This window comes from Pyrgilauda ruficollis, unplaced genomic scaffold (genome assembly GCF_017590135.1).
Source record: "Pyrgilauda ruficollis isolate IOZ18807 unplaced genomic scaffold, ASM1759013v1 scaffold37, whole genome shotgun sequence".
In the NCBI taxonomy this organism is placed as follows: Eukaryota; Metazoa; Chordata; class Aves; order Passeriformes; family Passeridae; genus Pyrgilauda; species Pyrgilauda ruficollis.
The window spans coordinates 16,584,612-16,604,695 of NW_024525156.1; the positions used below are offsets into that span (position 1 = coordinate 16,584,612).

At 39.4% G+C, this 20,084-nt stretch overlaps 2 protein-coding genes across 2 annotated transcripts; both read left to right on the forward strand.

The window, feature by feature from the left end:
- Window positions 1-1,170: 1,170 nt before the first annotated feature.
- LOC121358038 (leukocyte elastase inhibitor A-like) lies at window positions 1,171-4,848 on the forward strand. The gene is made up of 6 exons (XM_041475884.1): window positions 1,171-1,338; window positions 2,497-2,625; window positions 2,834-2,951; window positions 3,267-3,409; window positions 4,137-4,304; window positions 4,444-4,848. Exons 1-6 carry the CDS (start codon window positions 1,171-1,173, stop codon window positions 4,846-4,848), a joined length of 1,131 nt encoding a protein of 376 aa, XP_041331818.1.
- Window positions 4,849-9,588: 4,740 nt separating this feature from the next.
- LOC121358115 (ovalbumin-like) lies at window positions 9,589-16,345 on the forward strand. Its single transcript, XM_041476038.1, has 8 exons — window positions 9,589-9,684; window positions 10,699-10,883; window positions 11,440-11,487; window positions 12,781-12,909; window positions 13,684-13,801; window positions 14,630-14,772; window positions 15,058-15,213; window positions 15,944-16,345. Exons 2-8 carry the CDS (start codon window positions 10,716-10,718, stop codon window positions 16,343-16,345), a joined length of 1,164 nt encoding a protein of 387 aa, XP_041331972.1. The 5' UTR covers window positions 9,589-9,684; window positions 10,699-10,715.
- The last annotated feature ends 3,739 nt before the right edge of the window (window positions 16,346-20,084 follow it).

The following is a 20,084-nucleotide window of genomic DNA, read 5'->3' on the forward strand; positions in this document are numbered from 1 at the left end:
GATCTAAGGATCAATATGTGCATTAGTAATATACATACCTCCTTTGCACATAAATATGGCATGTGGCATATTTTGAGGAAGTGACAATGTTTTGGATTACATTAAAACGTATGGGCTGTGTAATGAATCTGTGCTTAACTTGTACAATGGTGCTTCTAAACTTCTACTTTCCAAATGTGCTTCTAAAGAAGATTAAAACAATTTGCCATTTTTTCTGTATGACCCAGACTGGTAGCTTATAAGAGCATAGTCTTTCTATAGTGCTCTATCTTTCAAATGTTTATATGGATAGTTTAATTCTTCTTGAGTAATAGGGGAAATATGCTTACTACATGTGAGGAGGAAATTATTCAGACTCAGTAAGAATCAAACCAAATGTGACTTAGAATAGTGGAACTTCTAAAATACTGAACTTATGATCAGATATTTCTACAACACTTTACTGGATGCAGACACTACATCTTTAATGAGAAAGGAACTTTGTTCTAGGTCTAAGATATGAAGAGTTTTGCAGAAAATTCAAGATGATCTGCTTGTAATAATTGTGATTGTAACTGAAGGGTATCTGGGAAAAAGAGTTTAAGCTGCAGGAAAAAGATTTTAAGCTTCAGATAATAAAATATGTCTGGAATTTTCACAGAAATGTGTTTCTGCTCAAAATCTTACTAAGTGAGCCTGTCTGTAGTTCCATTTTCTGTCAAACATTTGTTAAGCAACCAGCCTTAGAAGGACATGTTATGTGATGCACAACTGAGTAATACACATAAAGTTTTTAGAGAGAAACAAAGAGTCAGATATGATCAAGGGTGTAATTAATAAGTGCTATGCCTAGAAGACTCAAGGCACAAAGATCAGGATATAAACTGAGCTGGAAGTTTGGTTAGGACTAAGTTAGGGCTAAGTCGCAAAGCCATAGCTATTGCTTAAGCTGGAAAAGCGGCTCAACTCAGAACACTGTTTCTGGAAATGTGTTTCTTCTGCAATTCAGGGTGCTGATTTTCAGATTCGTTGTGAAATCCTAAATGTAATGAACAGGGAATTTCCATGAAGTACTGAATAATTCAGCCAAGCTATTGCAAAAAACCTTACCAGAGCATCTAAACATAGCAGATGTAAGGATGAGAAACTGAAATTATTTTTACCTTTGTTTCAGGTGATCACAGTGCCACAATGTGCTCTCTCAGCGCAGCCAATGCCAAGTTCTGTCTTGACTTTTTCAGAGAGCTGAACAAACGAAAAAGAAATGAAAACATCTTCTTCTCCCCACTAAGTCTGTCAGCTGCCTTTGGAATGGTTGTCCTTGGAGCCAGGGGCAGCACACTCGAGCAGATTGAGAAGGTAGGGCTTTGCTCTAAAAAGGGAACGCTGGCAAGATATGAGCCAAGAGGCTGATTGTGCCATCTGATCCATTCCTAAACATCTAAAGGGCTGATGCACACAGAAAGCCCTTTTAAAAATACATTATGCTGTTCCTAATACCAAACTTCTTCAGACTAAGCATTATTATTGAATTGACTGTTCAATGAATACATCAGTGCTAAAGAAAGCACTTCACTCTTAGAGCACAGAAGAGTTCCTTACCTTTAATGTGGTTTTTTGCCTTCTCTAGACACCCAAAGCCTCCTTTCTCATATAGAAAGATTTCAAAGATTTCATGCACTCACCACCTCCTAAAACTATTTGTTCACTTGAAATGATTTTATGGTAAAGAGCAAAGGGGCCCTTCTGCAGGGCCTGTGTCTGGCTGTGTTTTGGGACGGGCTTGCAACACTGCTTTAGCTCTGAAGTACCTTCACTGCTCTGCATTCACCCAACATTTACATTGCAGGTCTTTCATTTCAGAGAAGTTTTGAGCAGTACAAGACAGGAAAACAGATACCCTTCTATGGAGGTAAGACACAATTGCAGCTCTGAGCTGAATCAACAGGAGCCAGTTTGTCAGCCTTTTTCCTTGAAGACAATCACTTAATCAGAAAGCACAGCAGGGCTGATCAGCCTCTCCATCTAGATTTGCCAACCTGCTTATTACAATTCCTTTATTAGTTATTTAAGGGGTCTTGTGAGATCACGCATTTCAACAGCTGAGCCTTCTCATTGTGGGTTGCTAACCAAAACAGCAGTGCCAATCTAAAATGTGATATGTGCTTCAATTGCCACCTGCAAAGATTTGCCTACAGAGCATGCCAAAGGCACCTTGGAGCTTGCTTCTCCCAGTCTAAGCCAGCAGCCTTTTGCACAGCGTGCACAGGGACACCACCATAAGAAACAGTGTGGTTTGGAGGTGAACAGGTGTGGGCTGAAGGGGAACTGTTTTGTCATTCTGCACGTGGCACAGGGGGAGTAGGAGGTGGTGTCCTGGTGCATTTATTCCAGTGTCTGAATCAGCTGGGTGGAGTAGGATTTTGCATGCAGAGAGAGGCTGCAATTCACCCTCAGGTCCAACTTTGCATAGGAAAGATCAAGCCTACCACGAAACATCTGTTTTCCTGTTTGAAGTGTGAAGAAGATGAAGGAGTCCATTCCCAGTTCCAGGCTCTGTTGGCTGAAGTCAGTGAACCTGGACCAGGCTGCTGTCTCACCATTGCCAACAGGCTCTTTGGAGAAATCACTTATCCATTCTTCCAGGTAAGCCACTGTGGTCTCCCTTGTAACAGCTCCTTGGAGTGGGGAGCTCAGCAGAATGTTTTCCATCATGAAGCACAGAGGGACATATGCCTTTTTTACCAATTTCTTTCTTGCTGATCTACTACATGGAACTATCCTGAAGCCATGGAATTATCTATCTTATAAAAATCATCAATTGCAATAAACTTCTGCAATTTGTACTTTCCAGCAATACTTGGATTCCACAAAGAAATTCTATCGAGCAGAACTGGAACCAGTAAATTTTAAATACACTGAAGAAGAAGTCAGAGACAAAATTAACTTCTGGGTTGAAAATGAAACAAAAGGTAAAGACAAAATGTGCAGGTTTTTTGGTTTGCAATTGAACCATTTACTTATCCCTCTCTACTTTTTTTCCAAAGATAGCAAGATTTTTATATATTAAACACCTGTACTATTTTTTTCTTTTCGATAGGAAACAAATGTAGTAAGGGGGACAAAAATGCCTTGAGTTCCTTGGTTCCAAAGCTGTACATAAGTATTTGTCATTTGTCTGACAGCATTATACTACTTGTCAGTTTAAAAGAAATAACTATTAATAGTCAAAGTCAGCTGATTGCCAGAACAAAGTAATAATTTGTCTTAATTCATTATTTTTAAAGGTAAAATCAAAGACCTATTTGCTGCTGGTTTTATTGATCCCTCGACTGTACTTGTCCTGGTCAATGCTATATATTTTAAAGGAAAGTGGGCAGTAGAATTTAAAAAAGAAGACACTAAGGAAGCGTATTTCCACCTGAACAAGGTACAGTGCGGGCAGGAGCTGAAGCAGCTGGGGGATGGAGGTCAGATGTGTCCTGTAATAACAGATGGGGGCTTTTCTCCTCTCTGTTATCCCAAGACATTTGTCAGTGGTCTTAAGTGGGAACAATAGAAGGTTGTATTTCTCTCTGTTTTCCTAACCAAATATCTAAATGTTTGTACCAATTCACATCAGAAAGAGGTTCTTGTGCAGCTGAGATCCTTGGACCAAATCCACTGAGCACATGCACTGACTTTGTTCGGGATTTTGCAACTAAGGGTGCTCTTTCAAAAATAGTCTGCTGTTGAGATTGAAAGTGATGATTCTGCTTCTCTGCTACTATTTATGAACAGAACAGTGTGTGCTTTTGGGAAAAAAAAGTATTAAAGACAAATTGTCTCAGGGGAATGTATACATTATTCATGAGGAATTTAATTTATGGTTGCATAAGATATATCAGTTTCCTCATCTGACATACCAGAAAAAAGAAAGATGTAATGAGGAAGTTGTGAGTGAAGTAATTTGGCACCATTAGAAAGAGAAATGTAGTTTTTATGCTTCTAAAATGGTTAACTTAATTGGGACTACAGTTGAGAGGAACATATCAATGCTACAAGTATATTAAACCCATGACCAGTTTAAATAAGAACTCTAAGCTCAGTGCTGAAACCAATTAAAACCAGGGTGATAATTTCTGTATTTTCCATTTAATTTGTTTCATGTATTCCAGAATGAGAGAAGGAAAGTGCAGATGATGTTTCAAGAAGGATATTTTAACATGGCCATCATAGAGGAACTGAAAACAAAAGTCATAGAGCTCCAATACTTCAATAATGAACTGAGCATGTTCATTCTTCTTCCTGAAGATGACTGTGAGGACTTTACTGGCCTAGAACAGGTAACACTTCATTTTCTCTCTAGTAACATACATAGAGAGCAATGCTTTAGCATTGCTCCAGTGTGGTCAGAAGACAAGTGGGAAAAACTGAACTTCCTTTCCTTGCATTCATTATGGTGCCACTCATTACTCCTTACAGCTTGAATGTGCCCTCACCTACGAAAAACTCGCAGAATGGACCAGCTCGGCTACGATGCAACCACTGAGAGTGAAGGTGTACCTGCCCCAGTTCAAGATGGAGGAAAGTTATGTTCTCAACAGCACTCTCCAGGAGATGGGAGTAATGAATGTTTTTGACTGGGGAAAAGCTGATTTGTCAGGAATCTCTATGAAAGGCGGCTTGGTTGTGTCCAAGGCCATCCAGAAGACAATTGTGGAAGTCAATGAAGAGGGCACCGAAGCAGGTTGTTCCATGGGGCTTCTTGCAATGCCTCTGTGTTGCCCAGTAACCTGTGAGTTCAGAGCTGACCGTCCATTCCTCTTCTTCATCAGACACAACCAAACCAACACCATTCTCTTCTTTGGAAGATATTCCTCTCCTTAAGCGGAGGTTGTATTGGAAATTAGATCTTTCTCCCCATTTGCATCCCATTGGCAAGCAATAAGGATAAAAGACAAAACAAAAGACATTTCTCTAGACTTTGTCCTAAAGTCTGGTTTGCTGTAAATAAAAAGACTATCTGAGAAGACCCAAATTAAAGAAAAAACCCTAAACCCCATGAATCATAGGCATATTTTACTTTTAGGAGGCCTCATGAAAATGACATCTACCTTAAAATGCTCTGTGAGGTATTTGCCAAAACACTGTAGTCCTCTAGAGATATCTGAGAGTAAAAAAGAAATTTTTACTTTGAGCCTTTCCTAATGCAGTAGAGATCCAATAAGCCCATGAGTTTAGTGCCCTGAAGATAAGTGATACCTTCTCTCACATGAAGTAGACAGGAGGATAGGGATCTGTGTTAAAAGCATAACCTCAGCTACTTGGTCTCTTTTAGCCTTACCTACCTAAGGTCTCAAGGAAAATATCACTTTACAGGGGAGCATCACAATATTCTCAATATTCTCCTGGAGTCTCCTATTAAATACTGACTGGGGGCAGTGTTTCAAAGTGGAGCTCTCAGGGTTTATTCTCAGAGAGCACAGAAGACAGAAGATTTTCTGGCATAATTTTGCTTGCTCTCAAGAAGGGCAGACCCATTGTGTGTTTTTTTTTTTTTTTTTTTTTTTTTTTTTTTTGGTGAAAAACCCTGTATGTGTGACCAAGTTCTCCAACTTCCTCATAAACTCCCAAATAACAAAACCTGGGTTTCAGAATAATGGAACAATTTTCTGACAAGGCCTGCTCTGTGATGGCTGGGAATGAGACACATAATTCCCACATTAAACTTTGAGTAGTGATCAGCCATTCTCACTTCTAAGAGCCAGCTTTGTTTGGGCCTCAGATAGCATGAGTTTCTTGTTCCAGCTATTTTATTAATCATTAACATAAAAAAAAATCTATAGTGATGGCTTTTAAATAGGTAGTCTGTGTTTATTATTTATTATTATTACTACTATTTATCATGATAAACCCATTGCAAACTAAATAGTAAATGTAGTAGTCTGCACAGTAAAGTAAATGTAGTAGAATAGTAAATGTAGTAGAATTAAGTGAACAGAGGAATAGTCTAATACAGTAAGTAAAAATAATGGTAATCCTTTCCAAAAATGTAAATGACACTGAAGTCTACCTCCCACTTTTAAATATTCCCCATGCTGAGATTAGGCACTGGATAATTCAACATTAGGGTACATGAACTATGAATCTTCTCCCTCTTTTACATGACCACTATTAGTTGCCTGACTTGGGGATGAGCAGTTCTCTGGGAAGCAAATCAAGAGGAAAATTTCTGGTAAAGTTAATTTTCTTGCTTATGATCTAGTTCCCTAAACCACCTCCTGGATGTTGTGGAGTAGGTGGTGGGAAGGAATAGCACAGGGTCACAAGAAGGGAGCAGCCTGCCCAGTCTGGCAGAAGGTAACGTCCAAAATCCACAGATACATGAAGAATACTTGCTTTTATGGGAAAAATATTCCAGCTTTGATGACTCACTTCTCCTTTCCCTGTTACTCACTGATGGGACGAAGGTAAACACTGGGAGCATACTAGTACCATTGTACTGATGATTCAAAGGGCTCTTCCAAATGCTGAGATATGCAGGAAAAATTACAGTAAATTACAGTACTCAACACAAATTGAACTGCTGAATAAAGCAGACCCATTATAGTCTGGAGATGCTTCATATGGCTGCAATTGCAGTATGAAATACAGCCTGTAATACTAAAATTACCTGTAGAGACACAGTTTTCATACCAATTATCTGGTAAGAGAACACAAAACACATGCTCTTAGCTCTTTGATAAACAAAGTATTCAAAAAACAGCTATACATATTTTTCAACAACTGCCATTGGAATTCTGTGATATCTGGTTTGTCTCCAATTAAAATTACTTAGGTTAGAAGAAAAAAAGTGAAATGAACAGTATTAGAATTTATTAGCTTGCACAATCAGGCCTATATATTTTCAGATAAAATGTATAAGAAAAAGCATTAAAGTGATAAAGGCAAGTGCTTTTATATATTATCTCAAAAAGCACAAGTCTTACAACAGGAATTTTGTGTGTGAGCAAAGAAGGTGTGGCTGAAACAAGATGTCACTTAGTTTACTACAGCAGAAGTAACTTCATATTGTAATTAAAAAAAACCCCAAAAAGTTACTTCAGGAATATCTAGATAATTCAGAACCTGCAACAAAATACAGTATAAATTATAATTAAAAAACCCCTTCTCCTAATGCAATCTTTTTTCCTTATTGCCATTTTAATCTACAAGACATGAAAAAAATGTGGTGAAAACACCAGAGGCTGGAAAGTAGCCTCCTGCTGCTAGTGTAGTGGCAGCAGCTCCTGCTGTGGAGGGCAGTGCTCCCACAAAATCGTGGATGTTTACTTAAAAATAGGAAGTAAACCCTCCACTCTGGCAGCAAATGCTTCTCCTGTGGGAAACTGTAGTTTGTAAAAGTTTGATGCCAAGCAATAGAGCTCGCAGAGCAGAGAAAATCTGGAAACTCCAAATGGTGCCTGGAGCAGACATAGCCCTGAAGGGCATTCCACTGCCTCATCCCCAGAGACATGCTCCATGCTAAATGTCAAACCACGCCACCATGACAGCCTACAAAAGTGTAGACTGGTAAAAAAGCAAAGCAAAAGATGTCAAATAGTTTTTGCATGAGGATCCATGAAAAGGTAACACACATTTTTCCCACAAAAGAAAGATCTGTGTTTTCCCACAGTCTGATTAACGGAATAACTCCTTACATATTCACATTGCCACTGAACTTTATTCTCTCTGATGGTTGCAGATCTCAGTTTTCTCTGAAACTGTGCTTTCCTTTAAACAGTTTCTTAGTACCTATGTACAACATAATTTTTTATTATATCTTCAAAAGCTTTGCGATAGATAGGCAAGAAGGGCAAAGGAAGATTTTTGGATTGTCACAGAAAAAGCCAAAGAGGGCAGCTTTGAGTCACACTCCACCCTGTCCCTCACCTTCCCCCCCCCCACCCCATGAAGAAGATTAATGTTTATTTTCCTCAAAATATAGCTGGTAGTAGGTTTTGTAGTAGGAAATCCTGGTTCCTTATGGTCTCGGTCAGAAAGACACTCAGGCACAGTACAGTGTACACGGTATGTGTCATCCAGACAGAGAGGCCATCCAAAAGCACAAGCAAACACCACTCTCAAACACTGTTCAGCAGCTCCTGAGCAACCAGACAAAATTACATGTGAAAATAAGAGCAGAGAAATGTTGGAAAGAGCTGCTTTCCCATCTCCTTGGTCTCCTTGTTCATGCCAGCATCAGAGGAAACTCCTTATCTTCATATTTTCCCATCCTCATTGCTGCTATAATATCCCCATTCTAAATGTGGAAACTAAAAACCACTTCAATTATCAGGCTCTGCACATACATCCCTGCATTTCAGCAAGGCAAAGAACACTGTTAAGGGTAAAGCAGCCCCCTTTCCTTTTCACACAGGCCCTTACTGCTCTATGCTGTGACTTAACACATACAAATTTGGATTTCTATTATCCACCCCTATGGACTTTGCAGAACCCAGATTTGTTTCTTTACTGCTCATCAAGTCTGTTATTTAATAAAGAGTAATAGCTTGTTACAATTGAATTATATTTTATATTGTGCATTATGGTTGTCTAACAGACCATGAATGTTCCTGCAGACAGATTCTGTAGTTTGTTCACCTGCCATAGTTACAAGGTATGGAAGATCTATGGGAATGGCCTGTGCCATGACCTGCACAGAATGAAAATTAAAAGCTGACTCTTAGTCATTCTTTAAATACCACTGGCTGGTTTAAATTAATATCTGAATACCTGAATACTCTGGGGTCAGGCTTACAGCCCAGAAAATATGTAATTCCCAACTGTCCCTCAAATCTTTTCCTCTTCCATGCCCATCTTCAGGCTTTTAAGTCATCTCAACATTGTTGCTCTAAATGTTTTCATCAAAATGAGGTTTTAGCAAAATGTGCTTTCTCCTCGGAGCTTTTCTCCCCTCTTCCTGCATGCCTATGCTATAGACTCTCGTAGTTTGGCCTCAGGTAAAATACTGTAGGCTCACCTAGGTTGAGAAATGGATGTGGCTGTGATTGTAACAAGTACCAGCCATACACCACACCAGTCTGCACTCCAGGAATATATTTCTGCATTTTGTCAGACCAAAACCCTTTCAGTCTTGAAAACTACACAGGAAGTTTTGAGTTTGTTCTAACATGGAAAAAAACCCCATCCATTTCAAACCCCTCCCAATAGAATGACCATCCTGCAGCTGGCTTTACTTGGAATTACATTATTTTGGCAAGGTCAGATGGCCATCATTCTTGAGGAACTTCTCTCTGTCACTGCACAGATGTTGTAGTGAGTTGTTGCATGTCTACCAGATGTTCAGCAGTTAGCCCAGCATCCACCCTTCCCTTCATGACTGGTGGGAGTACTGTGTTAGAGTGCCTTCAGCACTGAGAGCACCTCACCCCTGAGGAGAAGAGGGGTTTACAGCAAAAGCTTAAATAATTCATTTTTAAATCAGGTTTTATGTAATAAATAAAGTTGACTTGCTGCAGATAGAATACCAGCTTAACACTGTCCTGCTCAATGTTTCAAGGTGCAATGAATCGTGACAAAAGGCAGTGTTTGAAGATGACTCCTTGAAGGCAACAGTGGGAGTGTCTCAAAGACTTGCTCTATATATCACCAAGAGTTCAGGGAGCTGTTTAGCTGCACCTGGCAAGCTGGGTTATTACATGCCTCTTTGAAGTTTGTGGGGTAAGTATTTCTCCAAGAAAATGTAATTTCTAATTTATATTCTTTAAGATGGAAAAAAAATTATATTATGTTTAAGAATCTTAAGGTAAGTACAAGACAGGTATGTGAAAAGACAGCATATACAGTAATTTTACCTTGCCTTCTCATTATATCTTATACTGTTTCACTGTCAAATACTTATCACTGGGCAAAATATGTGGCTAGTGCACCACAGCACTGACTAGAAATAGTTCTTTTTCATTTAAAACCTGTTGTCACATTAAAAACTATCATTTTATAATTCTTATAATTGGGAGTAAAGACATTTCTCTTTTCTCAATCTCACTCCCTGACAAAACCCATTTATTATATATATATATATATTTAGATATATGTAAATACATACATATATACATATATATATATAGATATGCATGATTGTGCTAAAAAGCATCAGTAGTGATTAAATGTCTGAAACAGGACCACAAGAAAACCCTAAATTTATATACCAACATCCAAGCAGCTGTGTTACAGCTTGTATTATTGCTATAAACTACAGAAAAGCAACTTCCAAATTTATGGCTGGTTGTATTAAGCAACAGTGAGAAGTACACAAAGAGTGTAGGGAGTTGACTACATTTGATTTAAAGACTGAGAGCAGCCACAGAACAAATTAAATTAAATCATTTGCATTGCCTCAAACACCATTCAGAGCCCTCTGGATGGCCACAGGAAAACTCATTCAATGTTTATCATATTGAAGGGTGGATGAAACTTTCTATTTCCTAAAAGGCAAGTAGAAGGTACTATTTTGCTGATAGGATCTTGTTGAAAGGAAACAAACAAATGTTTGTATGTAAATGGATCAGGAGCTACAATATTTCTAATGATGACAGAATTTGTAGGCTTCACATCATTCACTGCTTCAGCATCACAAAACCAGCAATGAACTGGCAGTTTGTGGGATATTGGCAATACTCTTTAAAACAAGCACTACATGTTGTGACCATAAAGTCATATTTCTGTTTGCTTTAGGAAACACTGATTTCACAATGGGCTCCATCAGTGCAGCAAATGCAGAATTTTGTTTTGATGTATTCAAAGAGGTGAAACTTCACCATCCCAACGACAACATCTTTTATTGCCCCTTGAGCATGATTGCAGCCTTGGCCATGGTCTATCTGGGAGCAAGAAATAACACTGAGTATCAGATGGAGAAGGTAAGTTACATAAATGGGTACAAACTCTCTTTGATCCCTTTCAAAGAGGCAGCAGATTACCCATTTATATCTTCCAAACCTGCCTAGCAAAAAATGGCTTTCCATATTCGGGAGCTACTTTTCACTTGCATTTCCCCACGAAGTGCAAGAACCACCTTTGGTTTTCATTAAGAAAGAGCAGTTTTGGAGGATGGTTAAGGCAGGTCTCTAGCTTCAGCCTATATTATCTCAGAGGCCCGATTCCTTCCAGGTGGAAAGGACAACTTGAGACACACAAAAGATGAAACATTCGGAAAACAAGAGTCATAGTTATAAATACAATGCTGTAAGGCTGTAGCTGATTTATGGACAATGCCATTAACTGGAAAAAAAGGGACCTAAGCTGAAGATCACAATCACAAATTTTCAGTAGTGCCTGGTTTAAAGCTCACATGAAATTTCTCAGCTTATCTTTGTGCTAATCAGACTTGCTTAGTTTTGAAAACCTACAGTTTTAGCACAAATATCAGTGACTGACAGTGGACTTCACATACCTAATTTCTACTTTCAATTGCAGGTTCTTCACTTTGACAAAATTGCAGGACTTGGAAGTATCCAGACCAAGGTACAGAAATCTAAGGTACATTGATTTCTCTTTCACATTCTTTTCCTGAGAATAGACTGTTCTGATAGTGCTTTTAGTAGTTTCAACACCTTGCCAAACTTGAGCTAATTCTCTTAATTTAAGAGATGTAAGTTAAAAAAAAATACAACAAACCACCAAAACCCAAAGAACAACAGCAACAAAAAAAAATGCCAAGCCAACAAACACCAACAAAAACAAACAAACAAAAACCACCCAAAATGAACACAAAAAAACCCCAAAACATCACCAGAAAAAGAAGACAGGCTGCACATATTGCACGTGACAGGACAGGATAGGGTGCTTTGGGCACCAGGATACATTTTGGTGTAAATGAACTCCACACCTGCAAGTGCTGCTGGGCTGCAGCCCTTGAAAGGGTCTCAGTACCTGAAGCTGGGGTACAGTAGGCAGATTGCAGCTGAGACTCCAAAGTGGGACAGCAGAAAAGAGCCTAGAATCCCCAAAGGATGGAAAGTAACCACACTCTTACAAAGCTACAGGGACTTTTCCAGCCTCCAATTCCCACTGCTACCCTGAGAGAACCATGAGGGGTCCCAGTACCTTGATACCACCTGTAAACTTCTGTCCATGTTAATCTGCTGCCTCTGTAAAGATATCAAAAGCCACCTGGTGGCTTGGAACCTGGTGTGTCCCCATTTACTTGGGATCCAAAACACAAGGTGGGACGTAAAAAAAAGATGAGACCTTTTTTTTTTTTTTTTTTTTAACAAAGAAAAAAAGCTAGAGCATTTAGGGACGCATTAAGCATTTAGAGATCAGCTGTTCACCACAATTATTCTCAAAAATAAAGTCCCATCTACTGTTTATCACTGTGCAGCTTTCTTACATGCTTTTAGCCTGTGTCACCATTCTTGGAACTTGAGACAGGTGATCCATTTTTTCACTGTATTACAAAACACTTCCTGACTCCCTTGCCATCTAGCTCTCTTCTTCCATCTGCAGCTTCTGCAAAAAATGCCATGAAAATGCAAGAAGTGCCTGGGATGTAGAGGCTTTGTACCTATGAAAAGTCACCAATTTCAATAATTAACTTCTAGAATGAGTGGCGTAATAGGGCTGTGAATGAATTATACACCATTAGCTGCTTATACTGAACATCCCTCCCATGGAACTCTTAGATCTAGTACATGTTCATTTGCAAATGTCCAAACACTGTGTGTTTTCCCATGTTATTTGTACCTTATAAATAATCCTCTTTCTCATAAAATAACCTAAAAGCTATATTTTTCTGTCTTCTTATCAACAACTCAGTGTGGCAAGTCTGTGAATATCCACCTACTGTTTAAAGAAATTCTCTCTGATATCACTGCACCAGAAGCCAATTATTCACTGCACATTGCCAACAGACTCTATGCTGAGAAGACAAGTCAGGTCCTACCGGTAAGTGATCTCTTGCTAAACCCTGTAAAATTCTCTAATCCAGGAGGACTGGCCAGAGTAGGTGACCAGTTAATCCAATAGTCCCTACTGGTTGTGGATTTACATGGTTTTTCCCTTTGCCATGGCCCTGGCAACAGTCTAGAATAGAAAATATTTTGAAGCAAAAATATGGCCCTATTAAAAAATGAATGGAGTAATAAAAAAATTATTAGTAATGTAACTCCTCAATCCCCACTTGCTCCCCCAAAGCATTTAATTTTACCTGGTTGTTGGAGTTTTTTTCAGAAAATAATTTGACTTTAGCATATTTCTTCACTTGAAAACTCACCTCAAAACCAAATTTTGAAAGTGTCAAAATCTTTCTTTCACATTTTCAAAACAAAAAAATACAAATATTCTAAATCAAAGGAACTTCTTATGTTTAAAAATAAGGAAAATGCTTTGATAAAAGGAAGTGGACTTAAAGATGATAAAGCAGTGTAAAATTAACCTGAAAACAGGGGGTTTGGATCAGGCTTTCTTACAGAAATTCTAAAACATTTTTAATACATGCTCTAAACTGGTCACATACTAAAGATGTCAAATCTGAAATTATCATGAAACAAAATAATTTTTCTGGTCCAGTTTTAGCAAATTCTTTCAGGAAGTAAGCAACGAGAACACCTTAACCATGACATCAATATAAAAATCTTATTAGTCATATTTTATGTTACTTTCATATTGTTTCTAAAAAATTACTAGTTCACTAGCTACAATTAATTGGTGTCTTTACAGATCTACTTAAAATGTGTGAAGAAACTGTACAGATCTGGTCTAGAAATGGTCAATTTCAAAACAGCATCAAATCAAGCCAGACAGCGCATTAATTCCTGGGTGAAAAATCAGACAAATGGTAAGTCCAACAAGACTATGAGATATACTCCTGCCTGTATAAAATACAATTGTATTTTAACATATTTTAAAATGTATTTAACATATTTTTAAAATACAACTGTATTTTAGCAATTTCTGAAAGGACTAAACATTAAAGGAGACATTTCCTCTTCCTGTTCCCATTAGTGGATATTTTCTGTGGAAAGGGATGACTATTGCACCTGTGTGGCAGTGACAGAGTGTTTTAAATACATCTGGCAAAGGTAGAGGTGCCATGATATGCACACTTAATATGCACATTATATATGCACTCTTTTTTGTATCTGGAGAGATTAACTCATGCAAGGTTACTCCCAGAATCTCTAGAATATTGGCATATTTTTACAAGGATGTGCTGGATAGGTAAGAAATGGGTTTCCAGGGGAGAAAGTAAGGCATACTAAACTGATGGAGGGAAAGAAATGATTCAGAAGCCTGTGTGCACTTATTGTGTTGAGGTGGGAGGAAAAACCTAGAGTGAATTGTGAGAAACAATCATATTGAGAAAATTTTTGTTGGTTCTTCCCTCTCCCTTTCCTTCTTTTCTATATAAATATTTATTTTTTCCAAGCGCTGGTTAGAAATGTTCCTGGGAATCTATAACACTCTCGAACCTACCTGTCCTCTTGCAGAAATGTCTGGCCAGGTGCCAGCCTTTCAGTGTATTATTAAATCATCCTTCTGAACCTTAATTCAATGTGCAGACTTTTGGAGAAGTCAAGTGAAGGAGCAGCATATTGATTGACTTCTAAAACACAAGACTACTGCTATGAAACTTACGACTCTGTGCCCTACCTCTTTCTTAAAGGACAGATCCAGGATTTCCTTGAACCAAGCTCTGTTAATCCTCAGACTGCGCTGGTCCTTGTGAATGCCATTTACTTCAAAGGAAAATGGAAGATCGTGTTTAAAGAAGAACACACGCAGGAAGTGCCCTTCAATGTGACAGAGGTGGGGGGCACAGACACAGCTTCTGGCCAGATGTGTATTTGTTGTATTTACAGTTCTGTTAGCATTGGCTGGGTGATTTACATGGGTACCTCGCTGTCAGATTTACGATAGCTGTGTCTGACAGAGCAAACCAGCAGATGAGACAAAAATGGAGACACAGCTCCTCTCAAAGGGCATCATGATTGAAGATTGAGTCCTATCCTTTCAAAGGCCTTGTACATTTGTCTGACCAAAGAAAAAGATTGCTCCCACATCGCATCATCTGACACTTTTTTGTTTTTGCAGCAAGAGAGCAGACCCGTGCAAATGATGTATCAGAACAGCACCTTCAGAGTGGGAAGAGTGGCTGAAGATAAAATTAAGGTCCTGGAGCTTCCCTATGCCAGCGGAGAGCTGAGCCTGTTGGTGCTGCTGCCTGATGACATCTCTGGCCTGGCACAGGTATGGCCTTGGCAGGGCAAGCAGAAGAGTTGTGGCTCAGTGGGGCTTGTCTGCTGTCAGATCTTTTGCTGCCCATTGACATCGCAGCTGCCCACCCCACGGCTGTGCTGGGCAGGCAGGGGAGCACAAAATGTGCCCAGGTGCTCAGGCAGAGCCTCTTAGGAGTGTCCTGAGCTCAGTTTTATAAAATGAAGGTAAAGCAGTGTAGTGCTGCTGTAGCCCTGCAGAAGAGGATGTTGCTGTACAGGCAGTGTTATAAAATTATCGATCTGCACTCAAGAAAGGAGAAAAATCAATGCAGTATATAATATATGAACAATTACTCATATTTCAGTAATTTTAAATGATAAAATAGAGTTATTACAGATGTAGAAGATTTTGCATTTGTTAGGTGCTACCAACTGTAGGTAAATTTTCATGGTCTTGTTTTTGCAATCTTTCACAAGCTGACTAATTTGCTAGGCTGTGAAACTGTTGGGTTGTGCCTCATAAGACACAAGAATACTTGGACAAAGGGAGTTGTGTTAAGTTGGTAAAAATCTGAATAAAAGGAGAGTGACACAGGCAGTACTGGAGAGGCAATTAATAAAATACCAGAAGGATGCCAACAGGATGAGCTGCAGGAACCGTTCTGGTTGGGGTTTTACTTTTATAATAGCCTTGACAGAAATGAATGATAGGAAGAAGTTGGATTTGCATCCCACGTTTCATTCCCTGCCTTTCTTTGCAGCTTGAGAACAAAATCAGCTTTGAAAAACTTGCCGAGTGGACCAGTTCCAATGTGATGGAAAAGAAGAAGGTGAAAGTGTACCTCCCACGCATGAAGATTGAGGAGAAATATAACCTCACATCTGTCCTGACATCCTTGGGTATGACCGACCTGTTCAGCCCCTCGGCCAACCTCTCTGGCATCTCTTCAGCAGAGGGCCTGAGGGTATCTGAGGCCATCCACGAGGCGTACATGGAAATCACTGAAGAGGGCACTGAGGAGGCTGGGTCAGCAGATGACACAGAAGACATCCAGCCTTCCTCTGAGTTTGAAGAGTTCAGGGTTGACCACCCATTCCTTTTCTTGATCAAACACAATCCAAGCAACCTGATCCTCTTCTTTGGTAGATATTGTTATCCATGAAGAGAAGAGTATAATAATACTGGAATAATGCTTGCCTACCCCTTAGAAACAGACCCCTTTTACTCTAGTATTGTAGTATAATCTCATCTCCAATATTTTCTGCAAGTGGAAAGGCTACTCTAAGTCATGCCCTTTCCTGAAGCTTCCATAGCACAGAGACACCTGCAGGTGAGGAAACAGCAGCAAGCGTGTTTGCTCCTTTCCCCTCTCAGACAGGTTTCAGTGGGGACTGAGCCAAGTAAAGAGTAAGCCCTCAGAGAATAGAGGCCCTCACAGGCCAGGAAGAGGTCACGATTTTCACTTGAGGAAGGAATTGCAGACAGGGCTCCAAGTCTTTGGAATTCCATTATGGAGAAAGCCATGGGCTATGCTCATCCCATTCCCTGGTACTATCCTGCTAACAAACCCATGCAGTTCCCAAAACACTGGCTTTGAAATCCTCAGTCTGGAGAAGATGCTTGTGGACAACATTCTGCTATGCAGGTATTAATTGGTGCCTATGTAAATTTGTAAATTTTACTTATTTTTTACTTATCTGTTGGGAAATGGTGCACATATCCACTATGACCAGAGCTGTCCTCTCACCATGAGTACCTCATGTAATACTGAATTTCTTCCAGAGGCTTTCCAAAGTCAGGGAGAGTTTCCCTTCCACTTCAGAATGTTCAAGGAGATCTAACTTTGTCTAGGTGCAGTTATGTCTTGTCATAGAGTATAGCTTCAAAGCCTGAAACATGGATATCTGGATGATCCAGGACTCAACTGCCAAGCAAAAGAGTTACATGAAGTTTTGTTTGAAATACTGGAAGTCACTCCAAATTTGAGAATATTTTTATTTTTGAGAAAAATCTTGAAAGTGGTGTTAAAGAATCTGATTTCCCCATGGGAGTTTTGTGAAAAAACACAGCTTTCAAAATAATTCCTGTCTCTGTCGATCTTGCTTAGCAAGTAAACTTCAGTTTGTTCCTGGAAAGTACTCAGTTGTTCAAAACTCAAGAGCATTATTATTCCATTAATGTAGCTGGGCTTCTTTGTTCCTATGTTAATTCAAGACTACATCTCTTCTTTTCAAGAAACACATGAGAATCCTAATTTTCTCTGTCTTTTTTTCCAATGTGTCCACTAGCATCTGCAAGTATGGTTCCATTGGCACAATATTATGACCTGTTTTCATTCTAATCATATATTACTGATACTCATGCACATAATTGATTTCTTCTTTCTTAACACAATAAAAGAAAGTCACAAATCCTGGTCCTGAAATTATCTGAATTTTCTTAATTTTCTGGGTGACTAACCCTTAAAATTGTCACAACAGTTGCGATGGTAACTGTTGTGAGAAAAATGGGATTTAGTACAAAATCCTCCAGTTTTTAGAATTAATAAAGTTATGTAGATATGAAGTTTCCTACCCATTTATGAAATAAATGAATGCACACATCTATAGTTTGTTTCCTCCATGTAATACTGATTGCCAAGAAATAGCCCAGTGAAACAGTAACTTGTTCTTATTTATTCTTTGATACAATTCCAATGGGTATTAAAGATGCACTTTAGTTGGATAAATATTTCAAAGAAAAATTGTTCCAGCAACTCTGCCATTTGAGATGATGAAATCATCTGAAAAATCATGTAACTCAAAGGGCATAAGAAAGAATAAGTAGATGGACAAATCTTAGGCAAAGCATTTCCCCACTGAGAGTTTTGAGAGGAGGTGCTTGGTTGCTGATATCAGTTATTCCAATAATAAGGGACAGGGAAACCCTGAATGTACATATAGACCAGGCAATAAGTTTCTGGAGAGAAGCCCCATGGAAAGGGACCTGTGGGATCCTGGTAGATGGGATCCCTGGGGGTCCTGCTCAGTGGCAAGTTGAACATGAGCCAGCAGTGCCCTGGCAGCCAGAAGGGCCAACCCTGTCCTGGGGGGCATCAGGCACAGCACGGCCATCGGGCAAGGGAGGGGATTGTCCTGCTCTGCTCTGAGCTGGGGAGGCCTCACCTCAAGTGCTGGGGGCAGTTTTGGGAAATGCAGTATAGAAAAGACAATAAACTATTGGGGAGCATCCAAAGGAGGGCCGTGAGGATGGTAAAGGGCCTTGAGGGGAAGCAATAGAAGGAGCAGCTAAGAGCTTGGTTTGTTGAGCCTGCAGAAGAAGAGACTGAGGGAGAGACCTCATTGCATTCTGCAGCTTCCTCAGGTGGGGAAGCATAAGACTAGGAACTCATCTCCTCTCTGGTGACTATAACAGGCCCTGAGGGAATGTCAGGAATCTCTGTCAGGGTAGGCTTAGCTTAGATACTAGGAAAAGACTTTTCACCCAGAGGGTGTTTGGGCAGTGGAACAGGCTCCCCAAGGAAGTGGTCATAGCACCAGCCTGATAAAATTCAAGAAGTGTTTGGACAATGATTTTGGGTACATGCTATGATTCTTGGGGCTGTTTTATGCAGGGCCAGAAGTTGGACTTCATGATCCAGATCCTTCCAACTCAGGACATTCTATGATTCTATTTCCACATTAACGTATAGTGTGGCATGATAACAGCAGACCTGTAGAGGAAAAAAGGTGGTGCTACCTGACACCCACATTATCTGAATATCATCAGGATGTTTGTGATATAGACTCCGTTTTTTTCCAGTGGTAAAGACAGCTATTTCACCAAGTACATTTTAATTATTTTTCTTTAGAAATTAAAGCAGTGGTCTAAACTGTTCCAAGAGATGCAAAATTTCAACATCTCAAGGCTTGCCATAAGCAGTTTAATCACTTTCTGCATCTCTTGTAGCCAGAAGCACTTCATCCAGGCTGTTAAATTCAAAAGCCTGTACACTTAAACAATAAGACCTCAAAAGGGTTACATTTGAAAACTTTCCTTCCTATGATAATTAAACCAGAAAGTGCTCAAAGTACAAAGATATGCCTCAGTGACCAATGTTGTTTCCTGGACAGCAATAATAGTCAAAATGAAGGAATGGGAGAAAAGCAAAGGGGCCATGACTCAGACGCAAGTACAAAGCTTCTCCTTTCCAAAAAGAAAAGACAAGAGGCAGTAAAAATTGTAAATTCAGAAATACTGTACTAAACCTGTAACTTGCTTTAATATTTGCTTTTTACAATATTAAAATGCTCCAAAAGTATTTCATGAAAAAAGGCAAAAATAAACAAACCTTGAAAATGTCCTTGTTGTGACTGGCATTTTTGTCACAGCCTTCCAAATGGGTTTTCTGAAGAACTGAGACCCTTTTTCTCATACAGACTGCTGTGCAGTACCAGAAATAATGCTTAGTTGGTAAGAAGAAAAAATCTGAAACTTTCTGCATGTAGTGGTACAAATTGCAGAAAGAGACATCCAAGGGCCTGCCACTATGAGGCAACATTTCTCTCTGTACAGCATGGAAATAATAACTGTCTGTGAAACATGCTGTACACTCCCATTCCAAGTGCCTCATCCACACTGCTGTACTTTCTTTGCACAATAATGTGCAATAACCCTCCTCTCTCCATCTCCTTTGAGATCTTCCTCTACATATTATATGGAAGCAGAGAACAGCTGAGACTGGAAGTGACCTCTGCTGATTTTTTATTCTAAGATCAACCTTTCAATCAGGGTCAGCTACAGCAGGTTACTTGGGATCATGTCCTTCTGGGTTTTAAATATTTCCAAGGATGGAGACTCCACAGCCTCTTTGGGCAACATGGGTTTACCTCCCTATCCAAAAGAAAATGTATTTTCTTATG